We start from the raw sequence: 23,536 nt of genomic DNA on the forward strand, positions 1-23,536 counted from the left end.
AAACTAGGCAAATACAATTTAGATGAGGCTACTATAAGGTGGGTGCATAACTAGCTGGATAACCATACCCAGCGAGTAGTTCTTAATGGCTCCCAATCCTGCTGGAAAGTATAAAAAGTGGGGTTCCGCAGGGGTCTATGTTAGGACCGGTTCTGTTCAATATCTTCATCAACGATTTAGATATTGGCATAGAAAGTACACTTATTAAGTTTGCAGATGATACCAAGCTGGGAGGGGTTGCAACTGCTTTGGAGGGTAGGGTCATAATTCAAAATTATCTGGATAAATTGGAGAAATGGTCTGAGGTAAACAGGATGAAGTTTAATAAGGACAAATGCAAAGTACTCCACTTAGGAAGGAACAATCAGTTTCACACATACAGAATGGGGAGAGAGTATCTAGGAAGGAGTACTGTGGGCAAGTCAATGCTCAGCTTCACATAAACGTGCGGGAGCTCAGAGTGGTTTGGCTAGCATGTGATGTGCTTCAGAGTGAACTGAAGGGGCAGTGTGCTGCAGTCAGCACAGACAATACTATGGCAATGTCCTATATAAACAAACAAGGGGGCGCACTTGCTGTTATTTGTATTCTCAAATTGCCACAGCAGCAACATTCTGAGTTGCAGAAGCCTTGATTACTATCTCCAAGCTGTTACCACACTAGCCCCTCCTTTCGGAAGGGCTATGGTAATGTGGCACTTCGGAATATGCTAATGAAGCGCTGTCATGAATACACAGTGCCTCATTAGCATAATGGCAGCCGTGCAGGCTTTGAAACTGCTGGTTTCGAAATGCACGCTGCCCATGTAGCTGGAGGCCTTTTGAACGGGCCCTGATTTCGAAAGCCCCTTCTTCCCATCTGGTTTTGGGAAGAAGGGGCTTTCTAAATCAGGGGGATTGTTTCGAAAGGCCCCCAGCTACATGGGCAGCATGCGTTTTGAAACCAGTGTGACCGCCATTATGCTAATAAGGCACTGCATATTCCTGGCACTGCTTCATTAGCATATTCTGAAGTGCCACATTACCATAGCCCTTCCGAAAGGAGAGGCCAGTGTGGCCATGGCCTCAGAGTGGCTCCAACACACTCCCCACTCTCAGTTTTCCCAAAACATGTTTTGCACTGTCCGTCCCTCACTTTGACAGTTCAGATATTAAAAACCTGTTGCTAATTTAATTGGTCTTACCAAGTTATTCAGTGTAAACACATCACTGGATTAGTTTTGATTAAAAAATAAGTTTATTTAACTATCAAGAGAGATCTTAAATGAATACAAATACAAAGTATTAAAGTCAGAAAGGGTTACAAGGGATATAAATATAAAATGTTTTCTAGCAGCTAAAACTTAACAAACTAGACTTAGTTCAAGATAAAATCCTTACATGCTCCCTGTAACCAGGCTGACCAAATTCTAAGGTCATAACCCTTCCCAAAATTGAAAGGCAGGTTCCCGTTGTCTGGGGTGAGAGAGACAGGGTACCTCTACACTTATAGGAAGATCAATGTGCTGGCGGTCGAGCTTTCAAGGTTTGATTTGGTGCACCTAGTGGGACTGCACTAAATTGAACTGTCATGGTGTAGCTGTTGACTCCGGTACTCTTGGAAGTTGTGAGCAGTCAGAGAAGTCAACGGGAGAGTTTTTCCCATTGACCCTCCACTGTGGGGACAGTAGTAAAAATCAAGTATAGATACATTGACTCCAGCTACCCAATTCCCGTAGCTGGATTTGCATACCTAAAATTGATTTTTATCTCCTTGTGTACACCTGGCCATAGAGGGAGAGTCTGGGGTGCTTTTGCTATTAGCCAGGGATAAAGTATGGTGCCCTAGCCTTCATAACAAGGGCAAGAGATGGATGGCAGGAGATAAATCACTTGTCTTCTGTTCTCCTTCTCTGGGGCACCTGGCATTGGCCACCGTCGGCAGATGGGATGCTGGGCTTGATGGACCTTTGGTCTGACCCAGTATGGCCATTCTTATGTTCTTATGTTCTTATGCTCCTTGCTTTTATCGTCAAGGCACCCTTTGAAATGCATTTTCCTGAGTATCACACTAGTTACTAACTGCTTTGAGGATGGAAACATGGAATTTCATGATAAAGAGGTTCCATACTGTTGCTTGCTAAAATTCAGATTGGTATGTTCTCACCTCACCTTCATTAGCAAAGAATGGCCACTTGACAGGTCAATCAACTTTGAGGACACCTGATTAGAGGCGTTAGTTTATTCTTTGTCTTTGAGGAACAGGTTTATCCCCTTTCAGACTTAAGATTTCAGTCATAGTTTCATTTTATGCTCCTAACATTACATATAATATTGCTACACATTTCACCAGATATTACTGACCTGTTGAGTTGTTTTCAAATAATACCTCACAAGGCATATTTGATATAAAGATTCCTCCTAGGCATGATTCAGTCTGCATAGACTATGGATTGTGCCCTTTGTAACTCCATTTAAGATCGTCATTTGCAGCGTTGACTGTGACTGTGGAGGCCCACACAAGAGTGACAGTCCTTGCTACATCTGCAGTGGGTGTCTGGTAGGTCCTTGATGTCCTTTCTACGGGCTTGCTTCTCCTTTGCCAGCTGTCTGATCTTCATCTTCTGAAGGCCCTTGTGTAGTTCCTGCTTCCAGCTGCTGCAGTCATCTGCCAGCTCTTCCCAACTATCTGGGTCAATGTCTACCTCCTTGAGGTCCCTCTTACAAGCATCTTTATAGTGCAATTGGGGGTCTTTTGCCAAAGGCTAGCTCACCTTACAGGATGTCTTTTGGGATCCTTCCATCATTCATCCTGTGGACGTGGCCAAGCCAGTGGAGCCGCCGCTGCCTGAGGAGGACATGTATGGTTGGAATTCCAGCTTGCTCAAGGAGGACATTGTTGGGCACTCTGTCCTTGCATGATATCCCAAGAATGCACCTGAGGCAGCGCAACACATTCAGCCTCTTTTCCTCACGGGCATACAAGGTCCAAGACTCGCTGCTGTAGAGGAGGGTGCTGAGGATGCAGGCTCTGTAGACTTGCATTTTGGCATGAGTGTACAGTTGTTGTTCCACACTCTCTTGCTAAGTCTGAACAGAGCTGTGGGTGCTTTTCCAATCCTCCTGTTTAGCTCAGTCTCCAGCGACAGGGTGTCAGTGATGGTGGACCCAAGGTAAGTAAACTCGTGGACGACCTCTAGCATGTAATTGTCAATGCTGATTGATGGAGGTTCATCAACATCCTGACCAAGTATATTTGTCTTCTCTAGGCTGATGGTAAGCCTGAAGTCCTTCCATGCTTTGGAGAACTTATCCAGCAGTTTTTGAAGCTGGCTTTCTGTGTGTGTCACTACAGCAGTGTTGTCTGCGAACAGCATGTCCCTAATGAGCACTTCCTGCACCTTAGACTTAGCTTTCAGCCTTGCAAGATTAAACAGTTTCCCGTCAGATCTTGCGTGCAAAAAAATGCCCTCTGTTGAGGATCCAAAGGCATGCTTCAGGAGGAGTGCGAAGAGGATCCCGAACAATGTCGGAGCAAGGATGCATCCTTGTTTGATGCCACTCCTGATGCTGAAGGCATCCGATGATGTGCCGTCATATTGGATGGTTCCTCTAGTGTCTTCGTGGAAAGACTGGATCATCTTGAGTAGCCGTGGTGGACAGCCTACCTTGTGGAGCAATTTGAACAGTCCATCCCTACCTACCAAGTCAAAAGCCTTCGTCAGGTTGATGAAAGCGAAATAGAGTGGCTTCCTCTGCTCCCTGCATTTCTCCTGCAGCTACCTCAGGGAGAAGATCATGTCAATGGTAGATCTCTCAGCACGGAATCCGCACTGGGATTCAGGATACACTCTCTCAGCGAGCTTCTGGAGTCTGCCGAGGATGACATGAGCGAACAATTTACCAGTGATACTTAGGAGGGAGATTCCACGGTAATTGTTGCAGTCACTTCTGTCTCCTTTGTTCTTATACAAGGTAACAATGTTGGCGTCCCACATATCCTGTGGAACCTCACCCTCTCTCCAGCACAGGCACAGCAGCTCATGAAGGGGTTCCAGGAGTATGTCCAAGGCACACTTGATTACCTCTGGTTGTATACCATCCTGGCCTGGGGCCTTTCCTACTGCAGTGCTGTCAACAGCTTTCTTCAATTCGACCACAGTTGGTTCCTGATCCAGCTCATGCATGACTGACAGGAGCTCGACGGTGTTGAGGGCCTTGCAAGACTTCCTGCAAATTACAGTGCCACTGCAGACGCTGCACCAGGAGCCTTCATTGCCCCAGATACAGGCATCTGAACAGACTGTAGGGGCCCCGGCATGGTTCCTGATGCTGGTGAGGCCCCCACAAGTGGTCGTCTCCCTCAGTGCCTTGCAGCAGATGGTGCAGAGCACGCAAGAACCGGTAGGCACCACGGGACCCTCAGCACCGCTGTGGTTGTCTTCGGCGCAGTCCATGTCGGAGTCAGACTCTTTTTATGCCAGCTCAGCTTGGAGCAGGAGTACAAGATCATCCCCACGCAATAGACATTGACACTGGCCCCGATGCCCCTCAGAGGGGGAAGTGGCAAATGCCCCCCCAAGGTGCCCCACAATGGCCTTTCTGGACTCCATGGATGATCCATGAAGCACAGGGGTGGGCTGTGGGACTCCCGATTAGGTCGCCTGGCACTCCCCAGGTGCTGAGATTGGCACGGACCGCAGCTTTGGGAGCCCCTCCAAGAGAGCAGGAGGAGTGATTGGCACTGGCACTGATTCAGTCAGCACTGACCCAGATGTGGCTCCGCCCCTGCAGGTACCAGGGCTTGTGCTGCAGTGGGCACTGGCACCAACAGAAACGGTACCGCCCCAGGTGCTGAGTGCTGGTGGTATACCATCCTGGCCTGGGGCCTTTCCTACTGCAGTGCTGTCAACACCTTTCTTCAATTCTACCACAGTTGGTTCCTGGTCCAGCTCGTCCATGACTGACAGGAGCTTGACGGTGTTGAGGGCTGTATCAATCACAATGTTCTCACATGAGTACAGCTTGGAGTAGTGCTCGACCCATCGCTCCATCTGTTTGGCTTTGTCAGTGATGACTTCACCAGATTTGGATTTCAGAGGTGCCATCTTGTTCTGGATGGGTCCCATTGCCTTCTTTATGCCCTCGTACATTCCCCTGAGATTACCAGAGTCAGCACAGGTCTGGATACTGCTGCATAGCTTAAACCAGTAGTTGTTGCCACAGCGCCTGGCTGTCTGCTATTCTATTTTTCTGGCTACTCTGAGTGCTTGCTGGGTGCTCTGACTCGATGAGCGTTTATACTCCAGAAGTACAGCGCGCTTCTTTTCGATGACTGAAATCATCTCATCAGAGTTAGCTTCAAACCAGTCGTTTGTGTTTCCAGCTCTTCTTCCAAACACTGACAAGGCCGTATTGTAGATTGTGCCCCTCAGATGCTGCCATCTGGATGTCGCATCACCACCCCCAGGGCTGCTGCGCAGATTCTCCTCAAGGGTCTCTCTGAACATTTCGGCTTTTTCTGAGTTTGCCGTCTTCCTGGCATCAATATGGGGCCTTCCAGTTGGTTCAGAATGGTGCAGCTTCTTGGGTCTCAGCTTGAGCTTGGAGCAGACTAGTGAATGATCTGTATCGCAGTCGGCACTATGGTAGCTGCGTGTCAGGAGGACTTTTTTGAGGTTGTCGCGTCTGGTGATGACCAAGTCTAATTGGTGCCAGTGTTTCGAGCGTGGGTGTTTCCATGACACTCTGTGCTGTGGCTTGGTTTGCAAAAATGTGTTTGTGATGCACAGATTGTGGTACGTGCAGTTTGAGGAGACGCTGTCCGTTGTCATTCATTTTTCCCACACCAAACAAAGTGACCTAGGCAAGAGGACCATGAGTCACAATTGGCTCCAACTCTTGCACTGAAGTCACCCAAAAGGTATAATTGTTCATGAGCAGGTATTTGTACTATGGCAGCACTGAGCTTGTCAGTCACTTGTCAGGTTTGTGAACCTTAAGCCTCATGCACCCAGTGAGGCAAGTGAACTGTGGCGAGACAGTACCCTACTGGCTGGGGGCTGCCCAGCTTAAGGAGGACGGTGACTGTCCAATGAGATGTGATGATCTCTCCCACCGTTGGAAGCAACCCCTGGTGCTCATTCTCTACGCCAATTGAGCAAGAGCTTAGAACTGGTATCTGTTGCCTCTCGTGTTGGTTCAACGCTGTTAAGTGATGCTGGAGTACCTCTCCAGGTGCGAGCCTGGGCAATTTTTATGGAGACCCTGGGCTGCCCAGACACCAGGCCCGCCCCCTCAGCTTTACTAATATGGGGGATATGGGGTTTCTGGGGTAGAGGTAGTGCCTTTGACTCTCCGGCAGCTGCGCCTTTTCAGGCGGACGGAACCACTGGTCCTCACCCACCACTCAACTCTCACTGTTGGCTCCTAGCAGCTGTTGTGCATTACAGCAACGCCATCCCCTGGGCAACTGCGTCAGCTCGCAGGCGAAACACAGTGGCGGGGTCAGGTCTGTATCACACATCTACCTTATGGAGGGACTTGTTCCTTCTCCCTTCTAATGCACAGTCTCAACGGCGGACCAGGAGGTGTGGTGCTGCAAATCAACGACTCCTGTGAAGGCGGAGGAAGATGCCCCACTGCCTTGTGGGTTATCCTGGGAGGGAGTAAGGCTAAGAGAGTAAACCCTGACAGAAAATCCGGAGGGGAGTCCTAAGGCGGTTCTCTGTCAACTTCTGGCACTGTCCCAGCAACTCCGGCAGCTGAGCTGGTACCAAACATAGAGGTTATCCTTTCCTTTGGACTATATCAGTATATAAAGATTATTACAGTAGCATATAAGGCAGAGGTCCCCAAACTGCTTCCCGTAGGCTAACACTGAGGAATATTCAGAGGAACACAGGGGGCTAAGCCAGCCCCCTTAGGGGACAGGAAGGAAGCACCAACCAGCCTCATGCCACCTCCATCTTGACCCCAGCTCCCAAGCCTACGTCTAACTTCCCTTTCTGGCTTTGGTTTGGTTCTGTGTCTGGCTGAGCGCCAGACTGATGGCCCTCACACTGGCTTGATTGCAGCTCTGCTCCCAGTCCCATGCTTGGCCTTGGCTCTGTCCCCAGCTCCAGTGCTCTTACTTTTCTCTGTCCTCCACCTCAGCGCTGTGGCCCTGCTCCTGGCGCTGGCTCCAGGGTATGCAGGGGGGCATGCTCAGAGGTAGTGCAACTGTAAAGACTGTGGGGACCAGTAGTGTAGGTTTTGAATACAGGAATATATTCTGTCACAATGTACAATATCAATGTGACCAAATCATTGAGTCCTCTTCACCAAGCAGGCAGGCAGGTGAGAGTCCATCCAGGCACAAGATTTTTCTGACAAGGAACTTCACCAGTGGACAATTTCCAGAACGGAGAAAAGATACGATTAGCTTATGCAATGCTGACTTTCTAGTTACTTTAAGCCTCACTATTTCATGAGGTATTCTGTGTGGGTGTCCATACTGTTGCTGCCACACCACAGAAAACAAGTTGTGTTGCAAGAGAAATTTGCTTTTCTGTGATGTTGTTGCTAGCACATGGATTATCCTGACTGGGGGAACCTGCAGACCACACCCAAGGAAGAGATGAGTAACAACAGAGATGCTAAAATGACAGGAGGAAAGAAACTGGGAGAGCAAAAGGAAGGTGTCAGAGCCTGCTGGCGTCTGGAAGAGACCTTCCAGAGAACTTCCTGACCAAATTCAGCATCATCTGAATTCATCTAGAGAGGCCATATCACATTCAGCTAAGGGCACGGCTGATGCCAACAACTTGGTTACTGCTCAAGTATATTGAGCTAAAAGCCTGCCTCAGCAGAGAAGGTCTGCAAGAAAGTGGGAGAACAGATAGAAATTTGAACCTGCAGGTAAGGATACACAGTATCTACATCCTTTAGTCAGGTTCTTCGAACGGGATGAACACAGACTTTTATTTGCAGAACTATTCACTTCAGGTAAACCAGACTAAGTATTCGCAGACACACAGGAAGCACCATGAAACCTGGAGTCTGGCTTTTTGATACAGGTAGAAGTTGGGAAGAGGGATCTCCCAGATAAGATGAGATCACCTGGAGGAGAAAACAAGCATGTTTGGGAAACTACTTTCACTTTAAGTAAAATGAGGCACAGGGACCACAAATCACATCTGGATGCTCCCTAAATTGCAAGACTATAGACGCCAGTATGAAAAGGGCCACCTTGTATGTCAGAAAACAAAGTGGAATATTGAAGTTCAATATTGGGTTCAAATATTTCAGAACATAATTTATTTAGCCCCAGATTTGAGCTACAAAGAGAACAAAAGGTAATGCTTAAGGAGGAGTCCCAGACCCTTTCTCAAGCCCATGCAGGTGAACTCTCCAAATCTGGCATTAGTATATTTTTAGGCCTAGGTCCCCATAGAAGATGAAAAAAGATACACATTAATCCCCCGGTATGCACAATTTCGATTTGCACTTAACTTGCATTAACACGAGTTAAATGCAAATCAAAAGCGCTCCAGCCCCTGGCTCCCCCAGTAGGGCGAACTGGATGGGCAGACAGCCATGGTGGCATGACTTCTCCCCAGCTGGGGGAGCTGGGGACAAGCCATGCTTGGCTCCTGCAAGCTCAGGGTAACTGAGGAGCCATGGTGCCACAGGGTTCCCAGCTCACCCCCACCCCCTGCCACTGACTTACACAAAATTCAAGTTATGTGAGGGTATGCAGGAACACAACCCTCGCATAACTTGGGGGACTACTGTACAAGATTCTGTAGTAAGAGAGGGAAGCACTTTTCAGGGCATAAGCCAGCAAGAAACAAGAACAAGCTTTTTCTGGCAGGTACCTTCTACTTTTAACTGAATAGGTACATTACTGAGTTGGTGAAGTATCAGGTACTGGCCACTCCTAGAGACAGAAGACTTGATTAAAGGTACAAATGGCCTGATACAGGCTGGGAGATGTATTTCCTGTGGTTTATACAGCAAGTTACAAAAGAAACCATTATCAGAGTACTTACAAAACGATTTCCGTAATCATAAAATTCATAATTTTAAAACATCTATTAGGTCAGTGACACAAACTCACAAGTAGGGCTGTTGATTAATAGCTGTTAACTCTCATTATTAAACTTAAAAAATTAACTACAATTTAAAAAAATCACAGTTTTTTTAATTGCACTGTTAAATGATGGAATGCCTCGTGATTGCAAATATTTGAACTGTAAAAAAAAATAAAAAATATTTAGAGAAATGTCATTCTATTATTAACAATGTGGAGATATACCTATCTCATAGAGCAGGAATGGACCTTTAGAGGGCATTGAGTCTAGTCCCCTGCACTCACAGCAGGACCTATCACCATCCCTGACAGATTTTTTTTTTAAAAAGATCTTTGCCCCAGATCCCTAAATGGCCCCCTCAAGGGCTGGGCTCACAACCCTGGGTTTAACAGGCCAATGCTCAAACCACTCAGCTATCCCTCCCCCCCATTTTAATTAACTGAAATTATTTTTAATCATGTGATTAAATTGTGATTAATTTTTAATTATTTGACAGTGCTGCTTGCAAATGGCTCTCTATGGTATCTCCTGCATCTCTATCCAGCACATTATCAAAACACTGTGATTATATTACTAGCCAGTCTAAGTTACTGGCCAACCAGGATGGTATGCCTGTATTACTAACCAACTGTAGATAAAATAATACTTAGTCCATCATCTTGCCGTGAGTATTATATAACTAAGTAGTTCCCCATCACACTGTTTTAAATATACTGTACAACAGTAAATGAAACAATGAATTCACATCATGTGACTTTTTTTTTTGATCGCTAATTTGGTTCCTGAACCACTGAGTATTCCTGTATTACATCATCAAGTCAATGCAGATTATTCCCAACTGGATTTTAGGATCATGTCACCTAGTGTTAACTGCTCCTAGTGCTAGTGCTTCCACAGACTAGTCCATAGCATATGCCATTGTGGGGTCTAACAAATCTCAGCGACATTTTGTCTGAGAACCTACATTCTTCTTCCCCCCTGCCCAGCCCAGTTACATCTAGTTATATATCCTAACTACTTATTTCGGAATAGATGCAAGTATGGTTTCACCCATCCCTGACATAAAGCTATGTCGAGTATTAAACTCAGCTGCTCATTAGTAATCAGTAAACTACTTTGTAATTCAAGGCTGGAAAGAACATCCATCCAAATGTGGCTAAAAGGAAAACTTATGCTAGAAAATTATTGTTTGCCTGAACTGAATTTGTCCAGCATATATAATACTTACTGTAGCAGAGACTGAGATTGTTCAATTTCACTCATCTCATGAACCAGCTGTGAGGAAAAAGCGTTCGAACAACTTGGTGAATACAAACTACTTAGTGATTTCATTTTTCAGCATTATTAAACACCTATCGTCTTTCATCAGCGGTTTTGGAAGACCTAAATACAGCAGTTATGAATGAAACTTTTAATTCTGCTCGACCAGATTACTATGTAAAATATTGCTAGTGCAATTCAAGTCATGGAAGACAAAATATAGTCAGAGTAAAAATATACTATTAGATTCTAAGACCTTTAATCACGAGCTATTTTATTTATGAAATAACCAAAGTACAAATTAAATATAGTCTTTGCCTCAAATGCGCCCTCCTTAGTAGGGTCCTAAAACAAAATTCTCTCCTTTCCCCAATTATTTCTAGCCACTCTTGCTTCCCTCAAGTAATCTTCCAATCTGCATCTTCCAATTAAAGAGAATAGGCTGCTACTCCTCCAAAAAGGGCTGAAGCAATAGCACCAGTTACAATAACTACTAGAAATTTTAGCAGTAACCCAAAACTAAGGCTTTATCTACATTGGAAAGTACTTTTAGCCTGAAATATGAATTTTAATTAATATAGTTATGCCTGTATAACACTCACTCCTCTCCCCAAGTGTGGATTTTCTTATTGGTAAATAAGAGTTCCTCCTTCTGGTCTATTTCATGTCTTTTGGGAAGGGGTTTAAACTAAACTAAAAAAAAAGTCATTCATATCAGAAGAGTAACACTCAAACGGGATTACACCGAAGCAACTATACAGGTAAAACTGGAGTTTAAAGAAACTCTCATACAGGAGAGGAATTTCCATGACATCAGTCAATTGAGAGTTTCTTCGTACTCATTCTATCAGCCTGTCATTTACAGGTAGAAAAAACTGGTTGCCAGATTGTACATTAGGTAATTTAACAGGCTAATTACTAACCTTGGCCAATTTATTATGTAATGCTAGTAGAACCCTGAAGCTGGAATTATCACTAACAACCTAACTAGACTAGGTACTGAGCAATAGCTTATCCCTTCTGCTTTAAAAAACATGTCTTTGAAATTCAACTTCCTGGCCTGAACACCTTTATTACAGTCCTGCCCCTGAAACAGGGGCAAGACTCAGCCCCATGAAACTCCAGAAGAGACTCTTATTCTGCATTCCTGGGGTGAGTATACATGGCAGATATGGTGTTCCTCCATACAGAAAACTCATTGAAGTAACTTAAACTACAGCTCTTTGCCCTTACAAAAGCAGGGAGGAGCACAGACAGGCACAGTGACTAATAAAATTATTCGTTGCAGTATGTGTGTAGCTCAGAAACTGTAATTTCTGTGCACACCAGATTTACCTGGTTCTTCTCCTTCATGTTTAGATTATCACTGAATTTACAGACAAGCTTAATCTCTGGGGAAAGGTTTCCTAAAACTAAACACAAAAATAGGTAAAGTCACTTTTGCTGTGCTACACAGACTCAAGGAATTTCTGAAAATTCCAACTTCCTGAAAAACAATTTGACAAATCACAACTTTACAGTAAGAAGTCCTGTGGCACCTTATAGGCTAACAGATATTTTGGAGCACAAGCTTTCGAAGGCAAAGACCTGCTTCATCAGATGCTTGAGTTGAGGGTGCTACAGGACTTGCTCTCGAAGATACAGACTAACATGGCTACCTCTCTGATAACTTTACAGTAGTCACCTCTATTAGACTATATTCTAAAAATCACAATATGGCAGATGCAGGAACTGAAAAGAAACCAACAGAGTAAACATTAAATATTGTAGGCAATATTTTGAAAATATGGGCTATACATCACACAGTGCAATTCACATCTGACAATAGTAACAGAGAGGAAGCCGTGCTAGTCTATACACTATCAAAACAAAAAGCAGTCAAGTAGCAGTTTAAAGACTAGCAAAATAGTTTATTAGGTGAGCTTTCGTGGGACAGACCCACTTCTTCAGACCATAGCCAGACCAGAACAGACTCAATATTTAAGACACAGAGAACCAAAAACAGTAAGCAAGGAAATCCTCCTTGCTTACTGTTTTTGGTTCTCTGTGTCTTAAATATTGAGTCTGTTCTGGTCTGGCTATGGTCTGAAGAAGTGGGTCTGTCCCACGAAAGCTCACCTAATAAACTATTTTGCTAGTCTTTAAACTGCTACTTGACTGCTTTTTGTTTTGACATCTGACAATAGTTTCTTTTTAACTTAACTGGAATGGTAATCAGTGTTCTCATGCACATATACTAAACTTCAGTATTCATCTTTTATACATTAATTATCAAAGTGAGATGAGAAGATTAAAGTTACACTCATCCCTCCTTATATGACCACAGTTGGTTCCCAACTTTCTGCTTGTAGGCAAAAACTCGTAAGAAGGTCACTAAACTACCTTTAAAATACACGTAAAAGTCTCTGATTGCTTCCTAGTGCTCCTAACTCAGGGAAGGAGTGGAAGTATGTGGCGCTTCTTTTGAAAGGTAAGTGAACCTTGGGCTGGGGAGTGTTAAAGGCTGGAGGCAGTCTGGGGCCTGTGAGTGGGAGGGAGGGTTAAAATCTGGTGGCGGGTTAGGTCCGTGGAGTGAGGGGGAACAGGCAGAGGGTAGGGTTCAGGCTGCTGTGGTTTGGGGCTGTGGGGCCTGCCGGGGGGGGGCGGGGTCAGGCTGTGAGGCCACAGGGGGTTCAGTTGGCAGGGGGGGTCTGGTTGCATGGCCAGCAAGTGGGTCTGGCTGTTGTGCTTTGGGGCAGGGGGTCAGGCTATGGAATATTCACGCTGCGGCAGTACAGGGCCGCAGGGCTGGCAGGGGGGTCTGGCTGCGGGGCCACGGGGCCAGTCAGGCTGCTGCAGTTTAGGGCCATGGGGCCAGTGGGGGGTCAGGCTGCCGTAGTTTGGGACCACGGGGCCAGTGGGGGGGTCTCAGGCTGCAGCAGGTTGGGGCTGTGGGGCTGGCGGGGGGGTGTCAGATTATAGGGGGTTGGAGCCATGGGGAGGGGATTACACTCATATTAGTGGGGGGAGTTCTCTTGTTGAGTGAACTAAGGGAAGTATATGTGTCCCTCGTTTAAGCGAGGACTTGCGAATAAAGTACTCGTTTAACAAGGGATGAGTGTACTGAATGATTATACTGAGAAAAAACTCAGCTCTATAGCAAATACACAGTGCAACTCTGTTGACTACGATCCCTTATACTACAAAAATCACAACACTGCTATCCGTATTATTTTAACTTGTTAACTATAGCACATATTTGCTTGTCATGAAACTGATGAGCAAAACATTAGCACAAATAATAACATGCTAACTACAATGGGATGAACAGAAATTCCAATAGGCAATCCTCATATCTACAAGCACAAAAAAAAAAAAAAAACACAAAAAGCACAGACAAATCTGCACCCCCACAAAACAAAAGCTTAACAATGAACCTAACAGACACGCCTAAAATTGTATTCTGAATTCTACTTCTAGTGACTAATCAGAAGGTGCAAGTTCCATACGTCAGGATCCTCCCTTCTGACTAAATTCTTATCACCAGATTTCAGAGAATTCAGCACCAGTAGCTGGCACAAAGAACATCTTAGCCATTTAGAAAGAGTCCTATTGACTTCAGTGGGGTTTGAATCAGATCCTCTACTTACTATGAGTGTATGAGAGGTAATATTTCAAAGGGATGGGTTTCAAACCATGCAGAGTCTTAAAAACAGGCAAACACATAATGAATTGGACTCAGAAACAAAGAAAGTCAGAATAGCGTTCTATGCATTAGTGTTTTGCATTCAAAATAGCCTGAACACTTGCAAGGCAGGCAATATAATTCCTCTTTGCTAGTCAAGATTTTACTGACATGAATATGAGATCACCACATTACTCAAAAGTGATTACATGAGGACAAATTATGGAAGGCAACCCAGACAAGTCCCAATGAAAATGTTATGCCACACCATAACATACTTGTTTATATGTCTTACTTTGAGGAGCTATTGTTGGAAAACTGTAAACTTCACAAAAAATAAATTAAATCTCTACTCTTCTTAAATTAGGCACTTTTAGTACCTATGCACAGGCACGATGAAAGAAAATGAGCACTAACACTTATGCTTAAAAATATTTATTTGAAATATATTGAAAATTTGCCCGAAAGATTATCTCCTATTAAAATATTATTAGAGATGCAAAATTATTCTCCTTAAAAATACTATGCAAAACTTGTTTAGAAATTATCAGAGAAAAACAGGTCTCATGAATAAACATATACTGTCTACTGGGAAAAAAAAACCAATTTCTTACCTCCATTTACTCTTATTTCAGTAGCAAAGATAGTTTCAGTATTTGGAAGTATGTCCTTATTAACAAAAGATAACCTTTAAAAGAAAAGTACAAATTGTTCTATCATCCTCTTATCAAAAGTACAAACACAAGCAATACAATATTAACGAAATGCAATATTTCTAACTCCATTCCTTCCCTATAATGTCACTTCTTATACACCATTATAATTACGCGACCATTTCTAAGCTAAGCACAATTTTTCAAAAGTTCAGAACCTGGTTGTAAATACCTGCATCAAAGGACATGAGTCATGAACACATCTTTGTTTTCACAAATTTCCAAAAAAAAATGTAGTCAACATTTCCTTGGAAATGCATTGTAAGGGCAATGTTGCTTGGCAAGTTTAATTTCTCAGTAACCAAAGCACCAGTTTGAATGAGAACAGCAAGACCCTTTAATCCATCAGTGTCTATATTTGCAGTGCTTTTATTTTACCGATGCCTTTATCATTGATTTTAGTTACTTTGGGCTGGATTCTGATATCTTTACTCCCATTAATATAGTTCTTCTCAGACAGGCCCATAAAAATCAATGGGACTATTTCTAGAGTAAACTACTATTCCACATATAGCTTCTGGAATATTCTGTGGAGATTGTTCCTCCTTCCCCTCACACACGCTTCAGCCTGTCACAGAAAGCCTGAAAATAAATATTGAACAAAGAATTTACAATGGTTATTCTAAAACATTTGATTCTCTAGGATTTTAGTCAAGTTCATATTACATAGCGTCCAGTCTCACTGGACTGTTCTTTCAGGGTGGCAGGGTGGGTGTGTTATTTTGTTTTCAAAGGCCATGGCCCCAAAGGCTAGATGCAGCACTGGGCTCATCCCAGAAACTTATGAATGCTTTTTTTTTTTCAGTCACACCTGCTCCTACATATTTATCACCTCTTCATGTTCAGCTCCTCCTCCTCTAGGTCACTCTCAATTACTGAGCCCTCCACTACTGTCTCATCGCTGTCACTGTCAGAAATGTCACTTCCCTCCTTCATGGCTTCTTCTCCAGTCAGCCACTCTCCACTGCCTCAGGCAGCTTCTCCAGGCAGGCCTGCACCCAGCCTAGCTCCTCCCACCTGTGAGGCACTGACTTACAAGCAGGAGCAAGCAAAGGGTGGTGCGATGCCTTCTGGGAACTGCGTTCATGAAGAAGCCTTCGTGTGCTCATCTGAACAATAAATTTACCCGAATCATTAGCTTAGCTACATGGCGTGAATGAAAGTTCATCAAAATGTCACAATAATGTATAATAAATTAGGTTTATGGGAAAAGGTGCAAGAGGGAGACAGACTGAATTAGTTCAAACAAGAAGGCCTACAAATATAACTCAAGGACTATATTAACATCAGGCTCAATTAATATGAAGGGTGTGCAACCGGGAATCAATGAATCAAAATTGGTGGGTCAGAAATTAGGCCCACCTGGCAAACAATATAGTGAAAGGAACAGTTTATTATGCCCATCTCTCCCTTTGAGGTCCTTAAAAGGAGACTTAAGGGATAAAAATAAAGAAGAAGATGTCTCCCAATAACCTCTGAAGGAAAGAGAGGAGAGCAAGAAAGGAAAGAGCTTTACCATCATGCTATCACCCCCTCTATCTTCTTGGATCCAGCCTGACACCACTGCGCCTTTATCACTGTGATAAACAGAATCCAACTTGAACAATGGCTCCGTCCCATCCCAACTAACTTCTTCAGTTTCCCAAAGAGGACAGTTATTACAATCAAAGGAAGTGTCAAACATGGGGTAGAGGGTGCAGTGATTTATACTCTCTCCAGTTAGAGTGAAGGGGAATAAGAGATACTGAAAGTGAAAGCCAGCCTTAATAGTCAAAATTTCAAGTGCTTAAACTGTCTCTTTAATAGAAGGTTTAAAAGATATTCAACAGTGTGTTCACCAGGGTACTAATACAGGTTGACCTTGTTGTATACCAAACTCTGAACCTGCTGTAATGTGTAATGTTGGGTGGTGGGACAGGATCACGTTAATGTTTTTTGACTCTTCAGTTCCTTTATTCTCTCTAAGTTAATACAGCAGCCTGATGCATGTGAAGCTGACAAGAACTACAAATCCCAGACTCAAAGGGACAGGGCATTAAAGGAATTGCAGAAAGTGGCATGAAATACAGGGCTTATATTTTCTGTCTAAGAATTCTAAAAGGTGCAAAGTGCTTCACTGAGACCTATCACTTAGGCTCCAAATTCCCTTTTGTGGAAATGATCCCTAAGCCCTGCCTCTCTGCATTTTACTCTTGGCTATATTAGGCAGCTTGCTATCTTCTGAAAGTCTTTTCTTAAAAGACCAACTCTCTTCCCTTCAATGCTTGGCAAGCCTGAGTACTTAACTGAGGATGGTGAATTTCACTGAGAGACAGGCCTTCCTTAGGATTCATGGGATCCTACGCAGTACTGTTAAACCAGTGCCTCTATTCCAGCCGGCAACCAAGGCTGTGTGTGATTTTTTAAGTGATTTTATAATCTTCAGCAACACACTAATGAAATATTTGTAAGCACGTTTTAAACTATGGCCCTGTAAAGTAGCATAGTAAATTCAGTAACTGACAGTATATACCTGGGGTTGGCAAATGAATATTAAATGGCCTCCTTACTGCTTGAATGGCTCTTTCAAAGCTTTGATATTCTGCTAGTAGGTTGAGAAGGCTTTTCCACTTTTAAATTTAAATTTTCTCTTGATGAGGCAAAGCCACAAAACAGGGATAGGAAGAGGCATGTGGGTGAACATTAAGACCCAGTGGTGCCCCAGATTTTCAGGTGCCCTACACAGCTAAATGTTGTGTATGGGTAACGATAACCCTGGAGACAGGAAGTTGAGCCTTGCAATAATAAGCACTGAAACACTTTGTGACGCTAAGCACCCTGCATTTACACCCTACAAACTATCACAATAATCTTAGTACAAAAGATGCTGTGGAAGGTAACATCTGAAAATTAATAATTTAATAGCCAATATCATGGTGAAATGTAGGGTAGGAACATGATACATTAATACAGGTTGAAAAACTCTCATTACCTTACTGGTGCTAAAGTAAGAATTTGCCAGACCATGGGAGGTCAATATGGTCTAGCATATCACCCACGCTTCCACTGATTAACTGGGCTCTTAGAAGACATTTGGGTAAATTACAGATGAATAACAGCACAGAACACTGAGAGTCAAGACAGGTGGCTGTAAACAAATTTAATGGGACTACGGGAAATTTGGCCACATCCATGATAAGTAGTCAATTAACTAAAATCATGCCAGATTACGGATGTTCCCAGACAAGAAAATTCCAGATTAGAGAGGTTCGACCTGTATATTCTAAACAAAGGAGAATTTATTTACCTGATTTTATACATAACTAGTAAACAGGGTCCTCTAGACAGCAGGGGAAGATGTCAGTAAACGGGAAGATCTGCATGTCAGCAAATTTAAACACATGTAGGGGAAGAAAAAACTAAAAAGACTCCAACAGACGTCATGCCACTTTCTTCTTCATTACTTGAATAACCTCTACTCTAGGGGTGGGCAATATTTTTGAGGGGGGACACTCCACGATTTTGGTAAATGGTCAAGGGCTGCACTTTCTATGGGTGGTGGTGGGGTGCAGAAGAGAGCTTGGGGTAAAGGACTGGGGAGCAGGAGGGAGTGGGGAAGGGACAGAAGGGCATTTGGGTGAAAGGAGAGGTTGTGCCCTGGGACAGAGGACCGGATGCAGGGTCCATGCAGGGGTGTAAGTGTAGGACAGGGTACTGGCCTGCTGGGAGGAGGTAAAGGAGTGGGTGCAGGTTCTGGGAGGGAGGTGAAGTGTCGTGCCAAAAGCAGACTCTGGCTGGTAGGCACTTGCCTGAGCAGTCCCTGGCCAGCAGCACTCAGACAGGCTTGCCTGACTGCCAGCTGCCCCAGCTCACTGGCTGTTCCATGTGGCTCTCAGCACTATGAGGGAGAGGACTTCACACAATGTCCTGACCCTCGGCAATTATCTCTCAGCTCCTCTTGGCTGGAAACCAGCCAAGGGGAGGTGAGAAATTGTGCGGCATTGCCCCAGCCCCCAGTAAAATCTCTCTCAGTTTCCATTGAATAATTTCTGACCAATATGAGCTTAGAAATTTTGCTGGGGTGGGGGCAGCCTGTGAAAGCTGCCCATGGGAATTGAGAGTTTGTTGTGGGTGGGGGCAGCACACAATGCTCTCCCCCCCCGCAGCTTCTGAGGCCAGCAGTTGGCCAGATGTGATCCGCAGGCCATATCTTGCCCAAACCTGCTCGACTCTGAAGGATACCTTTCAAATACCCTTCAATGGTTCAATGGACTATAAAAGAAAGGGGCAGAGAACCCCAAGTTCTCTCTCTTTCACTTAAGAAGTCCTAACTAACATCCAGCACTCTTGGGCCTAGAGTGATCCTGACCAAGGAAAATGGTCAGTCACCATCTTGCTGTAACGCTGTGGCCATGTCAACACTAGCCCCAAACTTCAAAATGGCCAAGCAAATGGCCATTTTGAAGTTTACTAATGAAGCGCTGAAATACATATTCAGCGCCTCATTAGCATGCGGGCAGCCGTGGCACTTCGAAATTGACGCAGCTCACTGCTGCGCGGCTCGTCCCGATGGGGCTCCTTTTCGAAAGGACCCCGCCTACTTCGAAGTCCCCTTATTCCCATCTGCTCACAAGATTCCCATCTGCTCCTCTGCCGGGGGGGAGAGCATTTACATGGCCATTTCAAAGTTTGGGGCTAGTGTAGACATAGCCTGTGGGTGATAAAGGACATCCTAAACAAAGCTTTGAACCAAAATGTCCTGAGCTAAGTTTCAGATGCTTGTTTTCACTTGTATTTAATTGTAACCTCTCCTAACTTCAGAAGTTTGGCTCTTATAGTTAAATTTGCTTAAAATCCTATCTTCTTTTGTCAGTAAACCTGTTTTACCTTTATACTAAAACAATCCAGTGTTACATTTAAATTAAACTGTTTGCTAACTCCGGTTAAAGTAACAAACTGTTAAATACTGACTTTACTGAAGCAACACATTTTAATATCTGAACTGCCCAGAAGAATTCCCTATAAAGCAGTAACTAAGGCTGGTGGAAGCCCCAGCATGGCTGGTGTATTGAGAATAGGCTGCTTGTGTCAGAGCTGCTTGACCAGGGCTGCAGCTATACATAGACATACCCGATGTAATATGTATGCTGGCGGGATGTTTGTCAGCAGCCCAGGTTGGGATCTGCAATAAAGCAATGAGGCTTCCAGCGTTACAGGGAAGATAGTTACATAACCAGTTATAGTTCTGGATTGCACCAGAGAACATGACACACCTAAATCCCCTTTGGGAATCTAGCCCTTAGTCAAAATAAGCCCTTATCTTATTTTGTAGTTCAGTGCTGCATCAAAGCCAAATAGACATTGTTAATAACAGTTTACCAATGTCTGTGAAAACAGATTCACAGGAGGGTATAAGCAATTGGGAGACGCATATATAACCACACACTTCATCTTTTACTTCCAGCAGCATTTCAGAATTGAAGTAAGTGTTGAAAAATAAGTCCACTACTATGGCCTTCTTCTGTGTACAGCCTCTTCTCTGAGAGACGAGGAGGAAAAATTAAAGCACATCTGCACTAGGAGGATGCTTTTGAAACTAGGTTCATGTTATGTTGGCCCCACTTTTACCCCACTCAGAATTATGTAGTGAAAACTTCTTGTAAAGGAAACTTAGCAGATGGTCCTTACAAACTTCCCATGCTTTCCACCGAACAGACACTTCTCCACTAGTTACTATTTGGTCCTCAGGAAATGATGAAAGTAGGGTCATTGCCAATGCTCCTATGGGTGGAATAAATTCTATTATGTACACCAAGGTATGTGTGGATATGTAGAAACACATACCACCCGCTGTGGGCGCTCTGCTAATCAGCTGAGCAGCCCCTGAATATCTCCTGGGTGGCTGCCCAAGTGCTCAGCTTACAGGGAACACTGGTCACTGTACAAATCAACTTCATGACTAACGGAATGATATAATTTACTGGACTGTTTTTAACACTCTCTCTTAAGGCACTATTAACAAAGTTAACGTTCCATATTGTTAGAAGCAATATAAAGTACTACCATAAACCAGAAATTGTTGAGAAGATAGAAAGCAAAAAGACAAAGAATTACTAAAGGTCTAGAAAATATGACCTATGAGGGGAGATTGAAAAAAAATGTTTTGTTTAGTCTGGAACAGACAAGACTGAAAGGGAACATAACAATTTTCAAGTACATTCAAGTCCAATAGGAATTCAAAGCTTGCCACACTTGTGGCTGTCTTCTTTCCATATTCGCCACATTCCATTATACAACTCTTTATTAAATAATATAAGAATATTAGTAGGTATTCACACATATAACATTGCTAAGTAAATAATTGTTTCTGTATGAACTGAAGAAGACAAGTAGTTAGAATAATAAATACCTTCTGCCTTTGAAGTCACATGAAACTGGGAGATGATGTAATAATCACAGACTCAAGCACAGCAACACAACTCGTTGCAGCAAAGAAAGGCTAACTATGGAAGGGGTTTGAACCCCTGTAGCCTGTAACATCCACCCTCGACCACAGCTGGGAGAGGTGCAGCTCCAGCTGTTCCCTGCGAGTAGTTTGCAGACAGTGGCCCTACCCCCGCGTGTTAAAGAATGTGATTCCCACACCCCATCCTTGCCATGCTCTGAAGTGCTCCTTTTTAGCATGGGCAGGCACCAGTGCCCACAGGGGTTCCCCACAGGCTGGCAGGCTGCCTCACCTGCATGCATTTGTCACAACGCAGTGTCCTATTGATTACATGTGGCAAGTCATGAACATATTGGATACGCCTGACATTAAAGATAGTTACAAGAAGGAGGGAGAAAAACTGTTCTCCTTAACCTTTAAGAACAGGATAAGAAGTAATGGGCTTAAATTGCAGCAGGAGAGGTTTAATTTGGACATTAGGAAAAATGCATGTCAGAGTGTTTAAGCACTGGAATAAACTGTGGCAGGTTGTGGAATCTCTTCTTTTAGAAATTTCAACAGCAGATTAGACAAATACCGCTCAAGAATGGTCTAGATCAGTGTTTCCCAAGGTGTGGTACGCACACCCTTAGGGGTACAGAACAGAAGTCCGGAAAGTACGTGTGTTGGAGCCATATGTGGCTCTTTGAGCAACAAAATGCTCAGAGCTGCAAGAGTGCTGCATGCTGCTCTGCACATGCGTCCCTCCCTAGCACTTGGAGGTAGAAGTGTGTGGCAGTGGTGATGGTGGCGGTGGCAGCAGTGGCTCTGGTGAGTCATTGACATTGGACTACAGCAGGCCCGGGCTCTGGAGGAGGGGGGATTTGGTTAAAGTGGGGAGATGGGAAGGGCTGAGGCTGCCTAGGTCTGGAGGAAGGGCAGGTGATTGAGCTAAAGTGGGGAGCTGATGGTGTCTGGCTCTGAAATATTATGCTTGTTATCTGAAGTGACAAAACTGCTATTTGTACAATTTAAGTTTAGTATTTATAATTACAGTTGAAAGGGTTTAAAATGGACCAATTCCTTGTGAAAACAAAGAATAAAACTGCCGATTTGGAAGAAGGCAGTACACAGGACACCCTATCAGAAACACTGATTTAATTGTGGCCCTCAGCAGTTTGAAACCTAGGTATGAACATCTGATTTCACCCAGACAAGCTCAAATTTTGCATTAAATTAATTATAATTTTTCTTGTAATTTCACTGATCACTGTTCATTGATGTTTGCATGAAAATATACACATATGTACAAATAAAAAATTGTACTTATTTTATGTTCATCAAGTTTTTTTTTATTTATCCTCTTTGCGTAGTCACAAGTACAATGGCAAGTTTACTGCCAAAAGGCAATTTTTTCCAACTAACGAGTCACAACTGAATTGTTTCAACAAATGTGTCGCAATGGTAGACAAAAATGGCATGTTTGAAAATTGTGGGTTCTGGGGGTACTTAGATTTTAAAACATGTACTTTATAGAAAAGGTTGAGAAACACTGGTCTAGATAATACTTAGTTCTACCATGAGTGCAGTAGACTGGACTAGATGACTGATAGTCTTCCAAGGAGTAAAGAGTCTCTTCCAATTCGATGGTTCTATGAATCAATGATCCATTTTATGTACTGCAAAAGCTTAACACCAGGGGAACCTCAAAATCCTATCCATGGTGTTTAATATATTTATGATATGGAACTTAGCTGACCCATAAAATGGTAAAATTTGCAGATGACACAAAATAGTTTAGCTAATCGAGATTAGAGAGGAAGATTAAATTAACTGCTGACAAAAACAAAGTAATGAATTGGTAATAATAATATGAACTATTAATACATACTGCTGTATTCCAAGGTAACTGTAACACCTCAAGAAAAAAGTCATGGTTCGCACTGACAACAGAATGAAAGCTTTTTGTCAATCCACAGCACAGAACAACAAACAACATTACAACGCATAAGAAATGGGATAGAAAATAACCCAAGAAGACAAGATTATTTAAATAACTGATATTCCCTCACCTGGCTAATGACTTTATCTCGAAATGTATGAAACAAACATAGAAGAGGTTCGGTGACAGGTGAGTTCTGTATGAAAAGAGACTGAAAACAATAGTCAAGTATCAGAGAGGTAGTCGTGTTAGTCTGTAGCTTCGAGAACAACAAGAAGTCTTGTGGCACCTTATAGACGAACAGATATTTTGGAGCATGAGCTTTCGTGGGCAAAGACCCGCTTCATCAGATGCTTCAGTGTGGTGGGGTGGTTTCAGAGCGGTATTTAAAGAATGGGGTCCCAGGAAAAGGGAGGGCCAGAGCTGACAAGGTCTATTCAGCAAGGTGGAAATGGCCCATTATCAATAGTAGGTATCAAAGAGTAAAAAACAAGTCAGATCA

General features: G+C 43.6%; 1 protein-coding gene across 1 annotated transcript in view; it reads right to left on the minus strand.

Moving 5' to 3' along the window:
- ANKRD31 (ankyrin repeat domain 31) overlaps positions 1-15,625 on the minus strand; it is a 97,102-nt gene extending 81,477 nt beyond the window's left edge. Inside the window, exons 1-4 of the mRNA XM_074994238.1 lie at positions 15,522-15,625; positions 14,591-14,664; positions 11,639-11,724; positions 10,281-10,327 (exon numbers count right to left, since the gene is read on the minus strand). Coding sequence (XP_074850339.1) covers positions 10,281-10,327; positions 11,639-11,724; positions 14,591-14,664; positions 15,522-15,625 — 311 coding nt within the window. The remainder of the gene's footprint in view (positions 1-10,280; positions 10,328-11,638; positions 11,725-14,590; positions 14,665-15,521) is intronic.
- Positions 15,626-23,536: the final 7,911 nt, after the last annotated feature.

This window comes from Carettochelys insculpta, chromosome 5, assembly GCF_033958435.1.
Source record: "Carettochelys insculpta isolate YL-2023 chromosome 5, ASM3395843v1, whole genome shotgun sequence".
Lineage (NCBI taxonomy): Eukaryota > Metazoa > Chordata > Testudines > Carettochelyidae > Carettochelys > Carettochelys insculpta.